This window comes from Phalaenopsis equestris, unplaced genomic scaffold, assembly GCF_001263595.1.
Source record: "Phalaenopsis equestris unplaced genomic scaffold, ASM126359v1 Scaffold000885, whole genome shotgun sequence".
Taxonomy (NCBI): Eukaryota; Viridiplantae; Streptophyta; class Magnoliopsida; order Asparagales; family Orchidaceae; genus Phalaenopsis; species Phalaenopsis equestris.
Window position 1 is genome coordinate 378,547 of NW_018165325.1, and position 19,963 is coordinate 398,509.

Genomic DNA, 19,963 nt, shown 5'->3' on the forward strand with positions numbered 1-19,963 from the left:
GCTTTGGCTTCTTATTGGTTAATAACATGCTAGTTGTAACATAAATAATCACTTGTCAATAAACAGCTAAACATTCTGGGCACATTTACATACATACTACTCAATTCTTATTTATTTACGCATCACTAACTTCTACTTATTCCGAAATTGGACCCCCCAAAATAAAATTATACTTAGACACAACAAAAATATTAAACATGATTCTCGAAATAAATAATTTTTAAATCTCAAAATGCCCAATCAAACTTATATTAAGAGCAATTGTATCAATCAGACAAACTCATTGATGTCAATAAGAATACTTAATACCAAGTCGGAATAGACCTACATCAACACTTTGGAATACAATTAAAAAAATTTCCACAGTATTTAGATAGTCAAATAGCATATGAAACTTGTATGCTTATTCAAACAAATCTACACATTGATCGTCTTCTAAACACACCTTAGATGCATCGAAATTCTTTTGAAATACAAGCCTTTCATAATTTTGAGCAGAAAATAAAAATTTCACTATGATTTGATTACGGAAAATTACAAATCCATTTTTTTATATACAAACATAAGGTCCTTTCCATAAAGGAAAGAAAAAAGCGAGATTAGCCAGAAATATGATACAATTCACAAAATGCCCTTACTGAAATAATCCATATTTTTTTCTCTCTCCAACAACAAAAATTAAACTCGCGCACACATGTTATTTGGAAATAATATACATAGCAACAACAAGAATGTATGCATTACTTTACATAACTTTAAATACTAAAATTCCCTGAAGAATGCTACGTTAATTTCATAAAAAAACCTTAATCCATGCTACATAAACATTAAGTTGCGGTTTCTCTTCCGAGATACAGCAGGGGAGAAACCAGATATGAACAAAGCCCAGGATTGGAACGCATAATGGACTTAACCTTCTTCAGCACTCAGCAATGGCTCTTCCTCTTCTTTGTTTTTCAACTAATGACTTAATCTAAACCCAAATTCACGAGCTGTTGGCCACTGAGCCACCTCCATTGCTGTTCGACGAGCTCGCTGGCAATCCAGGTGGAGAAGAGCACCTGCTCGAGCTGCTCCCATTTGGATTTTCGCCACCCTTACTCTGAAGCTGCCGCAACCGACATCCTTTCCTCACTTCTGTGGATTGATTCTGCAAAATGCAATAACTTTAAACAGAAAATTTGCAAAATATGCAACTAGTAAAAAAGGATTGTTTTTGTTTTCTATGTTATATTTCCATTTTACTTTGTTTATGTTTTGATTTGAAATAAAATATAGTTGACATGTTGAAAATTAATTAGCTTGCTTTTAAAAACACTCAAAAACAACATTAAAGTGTGTTTAAACCTAAGTTAATATGCTTTTTAAAACAAAAATACTAAGAGGTTGTTTGGGATCACTTTTATTTTATGTTTTCTATTTTTTTATTTTTAAATTTCTTTTTTTATGTTCTCTTTTTTTTTTTAACAAAACATGTTTGATTAAGATATTTTTGGTTTTTAAAACACCTGAGAGTTATTTTGAATGTTTTAAAATTTTTAAATTTATTTTTAGAAATGAAAAAATTAAAAACATGTTAAAGCCCACTAAACAAATATGTTTTAAAAATTAAAAAAACCGAAAAAAAAAAAAGATCCTAAATAAGACCTAAAACAAAAAAAAAAGGGGGGCAATAAGCATTAAGATACAACATCCAATTTCTATGCATTTACATATTGAACACCTAAACTTTGTTTTTTGCATTTAAACCACCCAAATATTTTATATCACATAAAAAATACCACTACATTTTAACTTATCACGCATAGGTAATGTGACATATAAGTAAAAATTGAAATTTAGATGTGTGATATGTAAATACAAAGAAATTGAGTGGTATGTATGTAAATCTTACAAAATAAATTTGGCCCCAAACATGACCAAAATCAGTTAGAGAAGCAAAACGACATTCATGAACCTTGGAAAATGAAAATCAGCAAGTTTGAATACCCAAAACAATGCAAAAATATGAGGTAATCAATAGTTCTTCAGAATCCACTACAACTATAATAAAAAACCTGCTGAATTATTGCTGACTTTGAATCAGAACGATTTGCAGATCCTGGTATCTTAAGTTCCAGCTCTGTCACAACATCACTGAAGTCGGAACTTCGCTCTGAAACGCCACACCGTAACCGCTCCGACGACCAGCTTCGTGACTCATTCCGAGTCGTACTACGATCATCATCATTACACCGATGTGGATGAGGGGGAAGCTGTTGGGTGGGTTGTTGTTCGACGTAGGGATTACTCGACGAAGCGAACGGGTGATAGGACGAACAATGACTGGGAACAGCTGCAGGGCTCTGGTTTTGAAAGAACGGGTAGAGGGGAATCGACGTATGAAACGGAACTGGACCTGAGGGAATGGGGACGGAAATGGGAAAAGAATACGGAGAAGGTGAACGTATAATAACTGAAGGGTCTACTGTGGCCCAAGGATACAAACATCCAAGTCTCTGCTGATACTGAGTATTCAAGTTATCAATTTCAGATTTTAAAGCAGATTTCTCTTCTCTAAGCTCATTCTTCTCTTGAGTCAACTGACAAAATTAAGAAAGTCGAGAATGGAAATACGATAAGAGGGCATTTACATAAACACTACCCAATTCATATGTGTTTACATATCTAACGGCTAAACATTGTGTTTTTACATTCATGCCACCTATATCTTTCATATCACATCGAAAATACCACCATTTTAACTTTTAAAAAGATGAATACACCTTTACATATAGTTAGGGTGGTAGGTGTGTAAAAATTAAAATTTTTGTGTTAGATATGTAAATAAATAGGAATTGAGAGGTATGAGGTCAATCTCCTAATAAATATTGAGAAGCTTATGTGGTAACAATTTTCAGAATCTCAGAGTATTTTTACTCACTTCTCTTGATTCCTCAGATAGCAATGTGTGTTCTGCTTTAAGTCTGTGTACTTGAGCAGTCAAATCTTTCAGCATTAGGATCGCATCTCCAAGAATGGTTGCCTTGTCGTTCTTCGGTCGATCAGGGTCTGCAATTAGAATCAACATCCATTCAGCGTGAGTCTGAAAGCTGAAGGCAAGAAACGGGAGAGCAAACAGCTAAATGTATCCATAAAACAGTTAATTAGTTGATTAATTCCATAATATGGAAAAGGAAGGTTTACATACATATCACTCGTTTCCTATGCATCTACATATTTAACACCTAAACTTCATTTTTTACACACAACACCTTTTGAATGCATGAAAAAATGTATTTCGCCTTTTAAAAGTTAAAATGATGATATTTTTGATGTGATATTAAAGATTTGGGTACATAAATGTAAAAAAAATATACTTTCGGTGTAAGATATGTAGATACATAGGAATTGTGTGGTATTATGTAAATGCCCCAAAAGTAAAATGACAAAACTACTACGTATGCTCCTACCAAATAAACTTGTCAACTAATATTCCGTCTCTATAAACAGTTAATCAATATTCGAGCTTCAAGGCAGATATCTGTATGGCAAACTTGGAAAAAGACTTTAGCCATGAATGCATTTAATAACCTCTCTATCAGTTGAAGACATGAGCAACTAAACAAGTAACAATAAATGGTAAGCATATAAAATGAAATTATTTTGTGCATGCAAAAATACTATTTTGTAATAGAAGTATGAATCCTTACTTTTCATTCTTTCTGGTCAAGCGTCAAGCATATTCTTCGCAGATCACTTTCCGAAACTCTAGATATGCTACTTTAAATCTGCAATTTGATTCTCAATCCATAAGCAAATTTTATGTAGATATATTTTCTTATCCTTCAATAAGCATTCTATTTTTTGTTCACTCCAATTATTCCACAAACAGTCAAATACAAATATTCCTTAAATTACAATTTCTAGTTTAACTAACGTCCGGTCTAATATTCTTATTTCCACCATACTCAATTTAAAAATTTAAAATTGTTTTCTGCTTAACACTCATATCCATCCAACTTAACAGCCCAGTTAAATTTTTAATGAAATTTTCCATAATATATATATATATATATATATATATAATTAACTAACCAAGAATGATAACTGATTAATAAATATTTAGATATGATAGTTCTGAATCTTGGTCTTACATATATGGAGGTACAGATTAAATACTTTTGGTTGGGCTCAAAGTATAGGGTTGACACTTAGAGACAAAATGCGAAATGAATATATCCGTGATATGGTTGGTGTAGCTTCACTGGAGGACAAGATTACAGAGAGTTATCTTAGATGGTTTGAACCTATTAAACGTCGACCATCTGATGATTAGGAGGGTAGATGTTTTAGCTTTGACTAATGTTAAGAAAGACGGAGGTAGACTGATAAAAACTTGCATATTGTATAAAAAATGATCTTAATCTATTAGAATTAAATAAAAATATGACACTCAATAGGGCGCAATGGAGAAAAGGGATTCATATAGCTGACCCCACTTAGTGAGATAAAGGCTAGTTGTTGTTGTTGGGCTAAAAAAAAATGGGTAATTACTGGGGTCAGGCAGGTGTCAATAATTGATAATGGCCAGAATGGCAACCCACTTGATAAACTTTTAAAAATTTATTTCAAATAAGTTTTCAAACTAAAGTGAATTTTCATGGCCACCACTGCAATTTTTTTAATGTTAAAGCAAAGCTTTTGCAAGGTACTTCTAAAAATATCTTTTTGGACTGTTTCTAAATTAGTGTATAATTATTTACCTTATAGCCCAAAAGTTTAGGAACTTAATAATATGATCTATGATTATAATGTTCAAATGCGAGGATTAAGCTCACGATAAAATTGTTATGACATACTAATATTGATTACGTTACAATGTTATAATTATTATGGTTGTAATAATTATATTGTAATAGTACGATGCAACACCAACACTTCTAAAAAAGTGTCATACACATGTCGAACAAGTATCAAATATGGACTCGGCTACACTTGTCATACACTACACAATACAACAACAATAACAACAACAAGCATTTATCCCACTAAGTCAGGTCAACTACATGAATTATCTTTCTCCATTATGTCCTACTGAGTGTCATATTTTCATTTAATAATAATAAATTAAAATCATTTTTTTTATACAAAATGCCCTAATCTTTTTAGGTATATCTCTATCTTTCTTAACACAAGTCAAATCTAAAATATTTACTCACCTAAATTGATCATCAGATGGTCGATGTTTAACATGAGCAAAAAAACAACTAAGGTGACCCTATCTAATCTTATCTGCCACGGAGCTAACCCAACACTTTCACAGATATATTTGTTTCGCATTTTGTTTTTAAGAGTAAATTCACCCATCACCTAAGCATTCTCATCTCAACAACACTTAATTTTATGCTTCTCTTTCATAGGCAAATATTATGTGTCATAAAGCATTGCAGGACTCACTACCATGTTATAAAATTTTCCTTTAAGTTTGAGCGGTACTTTTTCATCACACAATAGGTCTGATGCATTCCTCCACTTCAACCATCCAACTTGAATTCTACTAATAACATCCTTATCTATATCACCATCACTTTGAACAATAGACCTGAGATATCTAAAATGTTCACCCCTTTTAGTGACTTGCTCACACATTGTTAGAACCCCACCACTAGATCTAATACTACTAAAATCATATTTCATGTGTTCAATTTTAGATCTACTTAAACAAAAGCCTGTAGACTCACAAGTAGACCTTCATAATTCAAGTTTTTCCTGAACTCTCTCTAGCCTTATCCACAAGAATGATATCATCCGCAAAAAACATACATTAAGTTTCATCCTTCTGTAAATGTCCCGTAAGAACATCCATAACTAAAACATAATACGGGTTAAAGTTTGTCCTTAATTTAATCCAGCTGAAATACAAAAATACTAGGCCAATCCTTCTTGTGTTCGAACACAAGTAATAGCTCTAGCATATATATCTTCAACGACTTGAATATAAGCAATATCAATACCTTTCTTTTCTAGATCTCCCCAAAGTGCTTCTTTTGGAACATTATCATATTTTTTTTCTAAATCAATAAAAATCATATGTAGATATTGAATCTCTTTATATTTCTCCATCAAACATCTCAATAAATATATATCTTCCATAGTAAACTTGTTCGACATGAATCCAACTGATTTTGAGAAATTTTTATACAGCATCATAACCTATGCTCAATTACTCTCTCCCATAGCTTTAATGTAAAACACATTAACTTAATTCATCTATAATTTGTACACTCTTATGCAACTCTTTTATTCTTAAAAACATAAACAAATAGCCTCTTTTATCACTCATCAGGTATCTTTTTAGCTTTTAAAATAATATTAAAAAATTTAATAAGCCAAAAAGTTCCTAGCTCTCCAAAATATTTTCACATTTCTATTGGAATACTATCAGGTCTTATTGTTTTTCCACACTCATTTACTTAAACCTTCATTAACTTCTGTTTTATTAATGGGGACGATAGAAATAAAAAATTTTATTATTATTAAGGATATTAAGATCACTAAAATTGATCATGTTTTCACAATCTTCATTAAAAATTTTATTAAAATATCTCACCTACCTGTGTTGAATATCTTCATCTAAGAAAATTACTCTTTGATTTTCATCTTTAATAAACCTTACATGAACTAAATTTTTATTTTTTTCATCTCTTTGTCCAGCTAGTTAATACATATTGCTTTTATTTTCTTTAGTATTTAATTTATTATAAAGATCATTAAAAGTAGAATTCTTAGCATGACAAATAGTTCTCTTATGCTCCCTAAGGACTATCTTATATTTGTTTCAATTCTCCAAGTTTTTATATCTAAATCAATCTTTACAGTAATTTTTTTTATTTTTTTAACTTTCATACACATTTATATTACACCACATACTATTTTTATTTATAAAAGATTTTATTTTTGATTCTTCAAGCACATCTTTTACAGTTTGTTTAATAATACTCGTTATTTTATCTCACAAAATATTAACTTCATGAACATCCTAAATCTTAAAATCTTGAAATATATTAATAAAAATATTTTTTAGCAATTTAAGTGCCCATCTAATTCTATAAAAAATTTTGTTATTTTATCTTCCAACACTGAGTTTTAAAATAAAAAACTAATAATTGATGTTAGGCACTTAAAACTTTTAATACTAATGAGCTTACAATTTTAACAATCTAAATGATTTATATTTCTTATAAGAAAAAGATCAATTTGCATTTTAATAAATCCATTCTAATAAGTGATAATATGCCCATGTTTTTTTCTTAAGTATTAACAAGAATGAAATCATATGTCAAAACAAAATTCAATATGGCTCTACAGTCTTCATTAGTCACTCCAAAACTATAATCATCATGAATACTTCTAAAATCTTCTACCACTCTACCAATATGTTCATTTAAATTTTCCACAATAAAAATTTTTTCTTCAAAAAATATACATTATATTAATTCTTCTAAGCCATTCCAAGTTTTTTAAACATATATCCAAACTTAGGGAGCATAAACACTGATAACTTTAAGAAACTTAGTATCAATAATAATCTTTAAAACTATGATTCTATCTTCAATTCTATTAATTTTGATAATAGTATCCTTCAAACTCTTATTTATAATTATACCAACAACATTTATAGTACGACCTTTACCCGAATACTAAAGTTTAAAATCTATATTATCAATCTCCTTAGTCTTTTCTCCAACCTATTTAGTTTCTTGATTACACAAGATATTTATATTCATATGAACCATAATACTTATTAATTCTAAATTTACCCGTAAGAGTGCATATAATTCAAATTTTTATTCTAATGCTGATTTCATGGATCGACTTCTTTACATGCATTCATCCATAACGTGGGTATTAAGCACTTGCTTATTAAACACTACGCAGAGAGCATTCATCCTTGCTTTTTAAACACTACACTCGAGAGCTGGTGTAACGGCATTTGCACATTTTTCGTCATAATTAGGTCATACAACACATCACTTCTAGGGGATGCCCTAGCAATGAAGGAAAGAAAATAAGATTTACATTAGATTTTTGTTTTATAAAGTATATCTATGTCATTTGAATGTAATCAATGACATGTGACAAATCCTACAGCTCCAAAATTATTAGAGATTTTTGAAGGTGCTGAAACATCAAAGTGGCTAAAATAATAGTAAACAATCTATAAGCACTTTTAGAAAAAGAAACATGAAGATATTTTACAATTTCACAATTCTCACAATGAAAATTTTCAATGTTAACATTCAAAAAAAAGAAAGGAAAATATATTATGATTTTGAAAGAACACGTAGCCTATAATGGTATTCTAAAATTATTTATATAACAAGAGTGTAGATAAAGAAAAGTGACAAGTGATAATTAATTTCAAGAAGATATAATTCATCCTTTTCATAAGCTTACCTGATCGTCTTTTAAATGTGAGGCCCTAAAATACACAATGATTAATGAAAAAAATTATTTTGTGGTTACGTTGATTAATGATTTTATAGATTGATAAAAAATTTATTGCATGATGAGAGATATGTAAAAATTATTGAGATTAAATATAAGAGAAATCTGAATATCGTATTGATATGTGATAATTGTTAGAGAAACATCAACTATTTAATTTTTTTTAATTACTAAAATAGGGCTTATAGATTTGAAAAAAGTTGACAAGATTAGTTAAATAATCAAAGCCCTAAATCTAGAATTCAATTTTTAAGGAGAACCATTCGAAGCATTAAAAACATAAAAGTTGAAGCTCATAACTTTTTTGAGCAAGAAAGCATAACCAAGAATTTTTTTCAAAATTTGAAAAAGTTTATGAATGAGCTAATTTCTTTCGAGTTGAGTCCATTTAATCTATCCTTTCGAGTGACCATCTTTATTTCTACCACAACTTTAGAACAGTTCGTAAAGTGTCCAACTTTTTTTTGGAGATCTCTTTTTCTTGCAATTATAGCATCATATATTGTCTTTCGGAGAAGTTCTATGTTAATTTTTGCAAAAAATAAAGATATATTTAGGATAGCTTTAAAATTGCTTTACTTTTTGTATTGTCGCCAAATAGCCATTTATCTTTCTTATTGCTTTTCAAAAAAATTCTAAAATAAGAATCTGTTTTCGAGAACTAGATCTGCTAAAAAATGGTGTTTATAAGAAAATATTATTGAATTTTAAAAAATATATATAATATTTATAACAACTAAAAAATATTTTTTATTTACAACAGCTTTACAAACACATTTACAAGAAGTCGTAGGCTCCCACACAGACCCTTAATGCCTAATAATCTTTTTTTAGGATTCGTTCATTGTCATAGTTGATGTTTCAGGAATAAATTTACACAAATTTACTATCATTTTTTTGTCTTCGGATATTAAGAGTAAAAAAACTTCAATTAGAAATGGTAGGTTCTCTCAATTTAAATTTTGAATAGAGACTTGGTTGGATTCATCACTAAGATTACAAGAAACTCAAAACCCTCTCTTTCTACAAATTATTAGAGAGCTATTTTATCCTCGCTCCACTTTACATTGAGATCTTTGCAACAAAGTACTTCATGCCAATAAAGCTTCGTTGTATTAAAATATTAGTGATTAGGAGATAAGTCTGTTTAGTTGTTGATCTTAATTTTAACTTAAAAGATGAGAGCAACATTTTTTACTTCTGATTAAATTTGTTTAATAACATCCCAAACATCTTTTGCATTCTACAGAACATTATAGCTCTTTAATTTCAAATATCATGTTGTTACATAATCATGTGATAGTAATGGAATTTGTTTCATAAATGCTTCTGGTTTCTTAATTATGGAGGAGAATCCATAAGACCAATTGACCAATTGACCAACAATTGACGGATTTGGAGGGTTTGGATTTGGAGGGTTTGGATGCCTATTTTGGACCAATTGAGGATTTGGAGGGTTCTAATGTAAAACCTAAATATTAAAACATATCTTGTCATGAGAGAAGGGGGGTTGATCTCTACTTGGCCTTTAGATGGAGGGAGAGATGAGATGAGAGTTAGAGAGAGGTTTTAGAGAGTTTTCCTAAGCACTCTCTTCTTCCCTTGAAGTTGAGAAGCTATGGTGATTTCTACCTTTCTCCCTCTGTATTTTCTTATATTTTCTACGAGGTAATTGTATGAGAGAGATGTTAGCAACTGTGAAACAGGTAACAAATTATGTTGTAAGTCTTTATTTGCAATAATTATTTTCATTGAATGTTTTTTCTATATTTTTTCCAAAATGCATAGCTAAATTTCCTTTCGTGCTACTGTGATTCATGGTATATGATTTTCTTGTGGTTTTCTCAGATGATTTCTTTCCCTGTATCATTTTCTAAGAAATCATGATTTTTTTCATTTTTTCTGTTAAACATAGCGTTTCATTTACTCATGATCTGATCGATTATGATATTAACATATTTCATGAATCTATGACTCCTCCCCGTTCCGCAAAAGAACAAAAATGTTAACTAGAAATTTGAATAACAATAAACAAATTTTATCCGAGTTTTGCAGCCTAGAAAATGGATCAGAAGAAATATGTGGAATGTCATGGGGATTGAGGAAGCCTCAACTTTATGTATTCTAGTTTTCTTTTGATCTAGACATAAATATAAAGACTTTCTATCTCGGTTGACAACTATCACGTAGGGAAAAATCTAGGAAAATCACGATCCAAACATCACCTAAATCACTAGGGCACAAGCCTCACATACCTTGAAGAATCGTCAAATTTTCCTACCGTTGCTTTGTGTCTTTTCCAAACTTATTATTTTTTGTTTTACTTTTTAAATAGGATTTTAAAAAACTCATTCGTTTGTGATCACATTAAACTATGTTTAGAAGTATAGTAAACTAAAGATGCGGCCCCCCAAAATAATTGTTAACAATTTTCTCGTAGGATTGATATGAGGTATTATTTAACCACATTATTACTTCACACGTATTTTTGCATAGTGCGACCGACTTACTTCATGGTAAGTTTTTGGGCGTCAAGTTTTTGACATCGTTGAGGAGAAAAGAGTTAGAGAAATTCAGAGTCTAGGAGAATTGTAGTTGAACTTACAAGGACCTAAGTTTAGCACTTTTATTTTCCTATTTTTGTTACTTTTCCTTGGTATTTATCTTGTTGCACTTGTATTGTTCTTTGTGTTTTCTTGCATGTGCTAAAAAAATGTTCCAACACTTTGAAATGACAAACCTATGAGCACAAAAACTGAAATGACATGATACTGGGACATAACATAATTGAAAAAAAAATAGGGCACGACACGTCATTGATAAGATTTTATATTTAATTAATTATTAATAATATATATATATATATTATTTATTAAAAATATCACAATATAAATTATGCAAGAATAAAATTTAACTTCATAAATTAAATTTATATTATAAAATCTCATAATAATGAACATTAATTTTTATAATTAGATATAATATATTTCAAAATAATTCATCCAACTTATCTACTAAAATTTAAAAAATCCTATGAGTTCAAAGAGGGAATTACTAATGATCAGCTTCAAATATTGGATGCACCTTCGATGTTCCATTTTGATGAATCTTAGAGGAAGCTTCAACATGACAAGAGATGAGAAGGTGTTGACTATGAGGTATAATTAAGGTTACATGCTTTTTTATAGTTTTCTAATTCATATGTCCCATTTTCTCAAAATCATGTTAAACTCACGTCTGATCCAATGCTAAGGTGTCTCATGTACGTGTTCAAAGCTGAAAAAAATTCAAACATATATTTGTGTCGGAGAAACGTCCGGGTGTGTCGGACAAGTGTCGGTGTCCAATATGTATCTGATACGTGTACGACACATTTTTAGAAGTGTCGGTGCTACATAGTGACAAACACTTTGAAAAATTATTTTAGATCTTTTAAAGAGTAAAATAACACATTGATGACTAGCCTTCACAATCTTGATCCCCGATAAATAAGTGAAGTTTGATCACCCATTTTTCAATACCTACTACCTCAACAAGACTACTTACGAAATCTCTAGTTGAAACATTAATGAAATTAGTGTAGAAAACTAATATTGGTGGAGAACTCAAGACAACTTTATAGAAAATTAGAACTGGGGCAGGGATCACATTTGTCAAACTCAAGCTTGGGAAGTCACCTCAAATCCTCTGGGAAGATAACATAACGTTGAATAATTGTTAGAAAATTTGAAGAATGAATCAAACACCCAAAGTTGGTCGACAAACCCAAGCTTCAATTGAAACAATAATAATTCTAGTATAAACAACTACAATGGGAGAGCACCCAAGTCAAACCTATAAGAAGTTGGAATGACCAGGATAGTGACTACCCTGAAGAAAATGAGTATTTGGAGGAATTAGTGATAATCTGGAGAATGAGTTACAAAATCAAGCTAATGTCCTTAGAAACATAAAAAAAAATTTAAGTTGGGCAGTTATCTAACCTATTAAGCAATGAACCCAAAGGAATGTCGGGGGTAGTGGAGGGCCATAAATTTGAAGCTAAATAGTTAATCGCTGAAGAGCATGTTTTGTTGAATTTTGGTTGGACAATGACTAAGGAAGAATGCGTTCTTCTTTTCAAGGCACCCCCCTTGCATTGTGACGGAGATAGTTGAGCCTATAATATCAACCGTAGGAGTGCCCCAAGGGGAAGAGTTGGAAGTTAGCTCTGAGCTGAAGAATGATCCAATAGAATTAGATCCAAAACTTGAAAAACCTAAGAAGAACCCAACCTAAAATTTAGGAAACCTTAAATATCTTTTAGGGATCCGTTTCTTGCAACTTGCGAGGAAAACACTGATCTGCAAATAAGGAAGTTAATTGGAAGGAATCGGGATTTAGAAAATATCATTATAAATGATCATCTGAATAAAACCCCCCCACATGTCTTCTAGAAGACTGCTATCGAACTGAGATGAAAAAGTTGCAATAATTTTTTTTCTTCACGAATTAGTAAAAACTTTAGCACCAATAAAATATAGGGTGATTGATCGAAGATTACTAAATTGAAATTTTAATTCTAGAGGAAGTTTTTTTTCATCAGATTGAGAAAGTTAAACCAAACACTATCTTGGGAGGCAACTCGAGTATTACTTGATGTGTTGAGCATGTTTTTACTTTCTACATTTGTTTTGAAATTTGTTTGAAATTTGTTTTAAATTTTTATTTGAATTAACTTTGAGTCATGTCCATCTATGGAGTAGTTAGTCCCAGATTGTGGGGTAAGAGTTGAAAACCTTGATTTTTGTTTCTGTTTTACTTTTGTATCTCTACTGATTTATAAATTGTTACATATTTTACATACTTGCATTATGAGATTGTTGTGACTACTCATATATTTACTCTTTCCTGCACTTATTTGTTGTAGCCAAGTTTATTTTTTATCTTATAGAAAAAAAGCAAGTTTAGGAGAAAATATTTACCATTTTGCAAGTCAGAGAATACTTCATATAACTCGGTAAAAGACTAAAAATGTTAATATGATAATTACTGTTATGAATTTTGATTAATCCAACATGCTTATCAAAAGTTCTTCCAAAAGAGGATAAATGTTATTAAAGAAGTTTAACTTTAATGTTTCAATAATGAGATTTCAGAACTTCACAATATCTAACTGAACCCAAAGAAATCTCAGAATAATTAAAAATGTGCAATTAAAATATTAAGTAGCAAACCAAAGATGTCTTCAGTCTTTTTCAATTTTTTGTTAGTCAATTTGATGTTGTCTTAACTTTTAACTGAAAGATAACATAAAAGAGTGAAATCGAACAATCATTTTTTTAGATTAATTGCTTAAGAAAAACTAAGCCTTCAAAACATTTTAAAAGAAAAGAAAAAAAAATTGTAAGAAAAAAAATAAATAAATAAAAAGGAAAAAAAAGGAAAAACAAAAAAGAGTAAAAAAAAAGTGAAAAGCTTTGAGAAGAAGCTTGAGATTGGCATGAGAAACGAAAGAAATAAAACTGGAAAGGTAGCTGGTAGAACTTAAGTGATAAAACTTTTTCATGAGTTTTTAATGAAACTCATTTAATGTTATCTTAAGAAAAATATTTAAGCATAATTAGGTTGGCTAGTTCTACTAAAATTACTTTAAAACATTAGAGATCAGTGAAAATGTTTTAATATCACCAATTCAAAGATCTTTGGAATTTTCTAGGGGCAGAAGGAAAATAATTAAGGAAAAAGTGAAGTTATTAAATATTAAGAAAATTGACATTGAAATTACACTTAAACATTTTTAATTGACTTTGATAAATCAGTTGAATAATTTAGAAATTTACAGGAGTGCTTAGTATATTCTCATGGGGCCTCAACTGAGCTATGAGATTACTTGAGGGTAAAGAAAGAGTAAAGTTTTAGGGTATTAACATGAGTCAATTTTACGTGATTTTATCTGCATGTTATCATTTTTTTTACTTGTTATTTCACCTCATTTATCATAATTTTATGCTTGTGAAATGGTCTGTGTTATTTTGCAAGTTATAGGTGTCAACATGCAAAACAGACTCAAAATGCGTCATATATTGTTGTTTGGTGTAGCCACGCTCAATTTGGGAGTGACCACGCCGGATCTAAGCATGACAATGCTAGTACCGGGCTTGACCACGCCGGTATCGGCTATGACCACGCTAACGGATGACCATAACTCGGATTTTGAGCGATTTCATGCCCTATGAACCTATTGACGGATTTAGAGAGTTTGGATGCTTATTTTGGATCCCTAATGTAAAACATAATTATAAAAACTTATTTTATCATGAGAAAAGGGGGATCGCCCTCTTCTTGGCCTTGAGAAGGAGGGAGAGACGATAGGAGAGTTGGAAACGACAGGAGATAGCTTTTATCCGAGTTTTTCCTTAAGATTCTCTTTCTCCCTTGATGTTGAGGTGTTAAGGTGTTTTCTACTCTTCTCTCTTTGTATTTTCTTATATTTTCTAAGAGGTAATTTTATGAGAAAAGAGTTGACAGTTGTGGAAGAGAGGACAAATTGTGCTGTAAGTTTTTACTTGCAATGATGATTTCTATGGAATGTTATTTCTGCGTTCTTTCCAACATGCGTAGCTAAATTTTCTTTTGCGCTTATGTGATTCATGGTATGTGTTTTTCTCGAATGACTTCTTTCCGTGTAAAGTTTTCTTGAGAAATCAGGGATTTTTTGTTGTTGTATTAACCATAGAGTTTCATTTACTCCTGATCTTACCGATTAAGATGTTAACATATTTCATAGATCTGTGACTCCCACCTGTTCCGCAGAGGAATGACTGTTAACATCAAAATTTGGATAACGGTTGACATATTTTATCCAAGTTTTGCAACCTATAAATGAGACCAGAATTAATCTGCGAGATGTCATGAGAATCGAGTATGCCTCAACTTCATGAATTCTAACTTTCTTTTAACTAGACATCACGTAGAGAAAAGTTTAGAAATATCATGATCCACCACATCACCTAAATCACAAGAGCGCGAGTCTTACATACCTTAAAGAATCGTAAGATCTTCTTGTTGTTGTTTTTTGTCTTTTCTGAATTTTTTATCTTTTGTTTTCACTTTTAAGTAAGATTTTAGAAAACTCATCTTCGTTTGTGATCACGCTAAACTAAGTTTAGAAGTACAGTAAACTAAGGATTCGTCCCCAGAATAATTATTAACTCTTTCCTCCCATGATCAATATATAGTACGTTTTAGCCGCAATATTATTTGACACATATATTTGCGTTGTGCGGCCGACCTACTTCTTGATAATTTCATAATGAAAATTTTGATGTGATGTGCCTTCATGATTTTTTCCCGTTTTTAGGGTTTGTCGCGTTAAATCTTGTATGCATTTATGAATTTCTTGTATGGTACGCTTCTATTCAATTTTTGTCCTGGATTTATCGAATCAGAGTTTTCTTGTGAATTGGTTGTGAATCAATTGAATCCGATTTTTCCATCCCAACAAAGACGACTTCAGTTAGTTTCTTCTTTTTTAACCGATTTTTACAATTCATGATGGATGACTCTTTAGAGGGAAACTCGAAGAAAATGAATATTAGAAAGAATAAAATAAAACACAAACAAATTTTGAAAAATGGAACCCCAACCTCGCTTTGATTCTATATAGAAGAAAGCATTAGAAAAGTTAGGAAAATTCATTCTTTCAATGGGGATTTCTACAAAATACTCTAAGGAAAGAAAAAGGATAAAAAAAATGCCACTAGCAATCCCACTATTTGATACATTTATAGATTGTCAATTAATGCCAAGAGAGCAATCCCTACTCTTTCTTCCATTTTATAAATAAATCCATGTGAGAGGTATATCTTTGTAAGCAATGAATATGTGGCCTCTAATTTTCCTTATCCAGCAGTCTTGTCAACCCTTCTTAATCCGATGGCCCTTCAATAAATAGCATCATTCATGTGTTCAATAGAAGTGTTTCATATAAGAGGCCAACAAATTGAATCTATTAGGAGAAACAATCATGAATTAGACTGCAGGAAGATTCGTAAACATTGACAAAATATTGTTGTTCCTCATGTTTGATATCATCAATTCAGGCATGGAAAAAAACCTAAAACTATTTTTCTTTGTTCAGTGTTGACATAGAACAAACTTGATTACACAAAGCAGAGTTGGGCCAAATTAATATTATTTACTCATCATAATCAAGAGCTTTATCACTCTTGGGAAAAAGAATGTGGTTTATGGCTATATGGAGAAAACATAGAGCTGAAAACAGGATTATAAAATGCTATGGGATTTGTATTGAATAGATACAAAATTTTTAATTAGATCATATTGCCTCATTTATCATGAGGAACAACAAAAACATATCAATACGTTCAAATAAATGATAACTTTATACCAAATAAGAATAACGCCAATTAGGGAATCCCTCCAAACTATTAAAAAAATAGACCATTTGAATATATGAAGTTTATCATAGTAATGACATTACATGATTAATAAATGCACGAAAATAAGTAATCACAATGTGCATTTTGCAAAGTTTCGAAGATGCGATTTTCACATTAACATGATTGATAAAATTTACCTATTACGTTTCCCAACTCCAGAAATTGCTCGTTAAGCCGATCCCTTCTCATTTTTTCACGGTCAGCTTTATGTACTTTTCGAGCATTTGATGAATCCTTTGCTTCTTGCTCCACCCTTTGACTGCAAATATTTCAAAACAAATTAACTCTTCACCCAATTGGCGTGCAAATATAAAACTACATTATGATGAGAGTATGCATAAGTTCACACCTCCAAAAAATGAAGTGTGGAAGCACAAGAAATAATTTTTTTCAGCTAAAAGCTACCCTCGTTAGCTAGGGTATAGACAAAAAGAGAGGAAAAAGAGAGGTTTAGTTCATAAGGAAAGGGGGGAATAAGATGATTGAGTTTATGTGATAGTGCAGATAACTATGTTATGTGAAGATAAGACAGAAACTTAACCGGACAGTAGAACACAAACATGATAATAGTTTAGAACCTGCAGCTACAATTAGGAACCGACTGCACATTTATATCGTATGACAAATGCACATCTGTTGCAATGGCAACATCTCCTTCAACACAAAAACTTGGCCCTCATGTTTTATATTCAGTAAAATAATTGAGAAAAATATCATGGAACCAACAATAAATGCTTCAATGATTGGTACATCAATTTGCATCCTATTTTTCAGTTAAATTTAGCGAATGGCCAAATGCAATGAAAAAAAATATGATTATTGCAAATAAAGAAGTAATTACAACAAATAAGTAACCAGTTAAGCTATGATTGCAAGTAAAGAAGATCGAGGAGTAATTACAACAAATAAGTAACCAGTTAAGCTATGCAAATAAAGAAGCTTAAAAAAATGAATTTTATTTTAAGAGTTCGGTTGCAAAACCGAAACACTTTGGAGTTCCTCATAGTTCAAACACAAAGCAAATTATTTACCAATTCAGAGAGCCCTTTTACCAAAGTAATGCATTTCCCTTGTGTTTCTCTTCATTTTTCTTCACAAGAACACACTTCAATGCAAAGTTTTTGTGAAAAAAATAAATTTTATAAGTTATCGGATATTCATTGCATTTATCTTTGTGCTAGAAACAATTGTAAAGTTGAATCCTTGAAAATGGATTGAGCCGAATGGGCGAATTCATACTCCTGAAGAATTGTTTTAAATGAGCAAAATGGCTAAATCAAATCAAGCATAAGATATAGAAAATAGAATGACATGGGGCCTAGATAAGCAAAAGTTGCGGACAGCTATTAACAAGAGTTATCCAACTATGGATCCTAATTCCATTTGTTTGCACTGAATGTTGCCTGAAGTGTTCACCACATTCTTAGAAAATCATTTACAACAACTTTTGTCGACTAATAGCGTTTAACAAGACTTATGAAACGAGCTTCTTCCAACAACCGACTAAAAACAAAAGCCCATAAGAAACCAAAAGCCCTAATATTTCAGGATAGTGCACCACATAGCTTCTCCTCGTACTAATATTCAAGATGGCACACCTATTCTTTAAGAAAATGGGAATTTTAAAATCATTGCCTTCTGTTAAACGCACCACACACAACATTAAGCCTGATTAATTTTTTTCTCAAAATTTTCAAAATTAAGTCTTCATAACATTCAAAAACCATGAACTAGCAGCAATTAACTGCTCATATAACAATTAAACCAAAAAAAGAGTGATTGCGAAAAGGGGGTACCAACCTCGAATCGGGACAGGAAACCTGCCATCCACCGGACCACACGCCCTCTTCGCTATCTCGGCCAAAACCATTGGCGGTAGCGCCCGTCACGGACAAGCCCTGGAACAAACTCTCCGCAGGCTTCCATTGATCCATTCGCCTCAAGAGTAGCAACTGAAGACACCCCGCACAACGGACGAAGAGGGTAACCTACGTTTTGACTCTACTTCCGGTGAGTGAAACGCAACATGCCCGTCCGAAATCGAATACTCAGGCGAGGGGTTAAGGAACTGCCGGAAAAAGCCTAGGGTTGGAGGAAGGGAAGAATAGAGGCAGTAAACCGGGAGAAACCGGCGCTACCCTGCTTCGATCTCCCGGTACGATGAAATCCCACCGCTTGCTGCCTCGGCATGTGTCTTCCACGTGGCGAAACTCTATAGCGCAAATTTAAAATCGTGCGATTCACACACACCATCTAAAATATTTCATTTTACATATGAAACAGTTCAAAAATTTTATTCGCATTCATGCCTTGCAAAACTGTTTGGAAAATTTCCATACAAAGCACATAATTATTGTATTTACTTATCCTAATTTTAAATTTTCTTGTTTACATGCAAAAAATTTTGGTGTTTTAGATTTATGCATGAAAAATGGTATTTCACTTTTTAAATGTGGAAGTATTATTTTTATGTGATATTAAATATTTGAGTGTGGCATGTGTAAATATGAAAGACTAGGTGTGAGATATGTAAATATGTAACAATTGTGTTTTACGACACTTTGAAAAATATATCGTACACGTTTCATACATGTATCGAGCACCGACAGTTGTTCGGCACACCCCAATACCTGTCCAACTCTTCCAAAAGCTAGTCAGAATTTTTTTCAGACTCGAGCATATCCAGAATACGCCTCGACGTTGAATCGGACACAAGCTCAACATAAATTGAGAAAAAACTGGATAGGGGAAGTAAAAATTTATAAATACACATATAGCCCTAATTATACCTCATAATCAATGTTGTATTCTCTCTTCTTATATCAATGCTCTCTTTAATATTTATTGAAGGTGCATCTAATATTCTTAGAAGTTGCCTTCTCTCTCATTTGTTAAGGTCGAGCGACAGAGGTCTATCATGCATTCGTCAAAGGTAAGCATTGTAGACTAGTAGTTTTCTTTATTGTTATTTGCTTACCTATGGGTTTAGATGCAACCAAGCTGACCCCTCTTTATTGTTATTTCAAAAA

General features: G+C 31.4%; 1 protein-coding gene across 1 annotated transcript; it reads right to left on the bottom strand.

The window, feature by feature from the left end:
* Nucleotides 1–611: 611 nt before the first annotated feature.
* LOC110032203 (transcription factor bHLH121-like) lies at nt 612–19,116 on the bottom strand. The gene is made up of 5 exons (XM_020735754.1): nt 18,735–19,116; nt 17,072–17,193; nt 2,924–3,051; nt 2,058–2,582; nt 612–1,150 (listed from the first exon to the last, which is right to left on the bottom strand). The coding sequence occupies exons 1-5, from the start codon at nt 18,866–18,868 to the stop codon at nt 986–988; spliced, it is 1,074 nt and encodes a 357-aa protein (XP_020591413.1). The 5' UTR covers nt 18,869–19,116; the 3' UTR covers nt 612–985.
* Between the last annotated feature and the right edge of the window lie 847 nt (nt 19,117–19,963).

Bases quoted from the DNA above. Each gene is read 5' to 3' on its own strand.
- LOC110032203 (XM_020735754.1), bottom strand. From the start codon at position 18,868: ATGGATCAATGGAAGCCTGCGGAGAGTTTGTTCCAGGGCTTGTCCGTG. The intron at 17,194-18,734 runs GTTGGTACCCCC...AAATATTTGCAG, and splicing joins GTTTCCTGTCCCGATTCGAG to TCAAAGGGTGGAGCAAGAAG. The intron at 2,583-2,923 runs GTGAGTAAAAAT...TAATTTTGTCAG, and splicing joins TATCTGAGGAATCAAGAGAA to TTGACTCAAGAGAAGAATGA.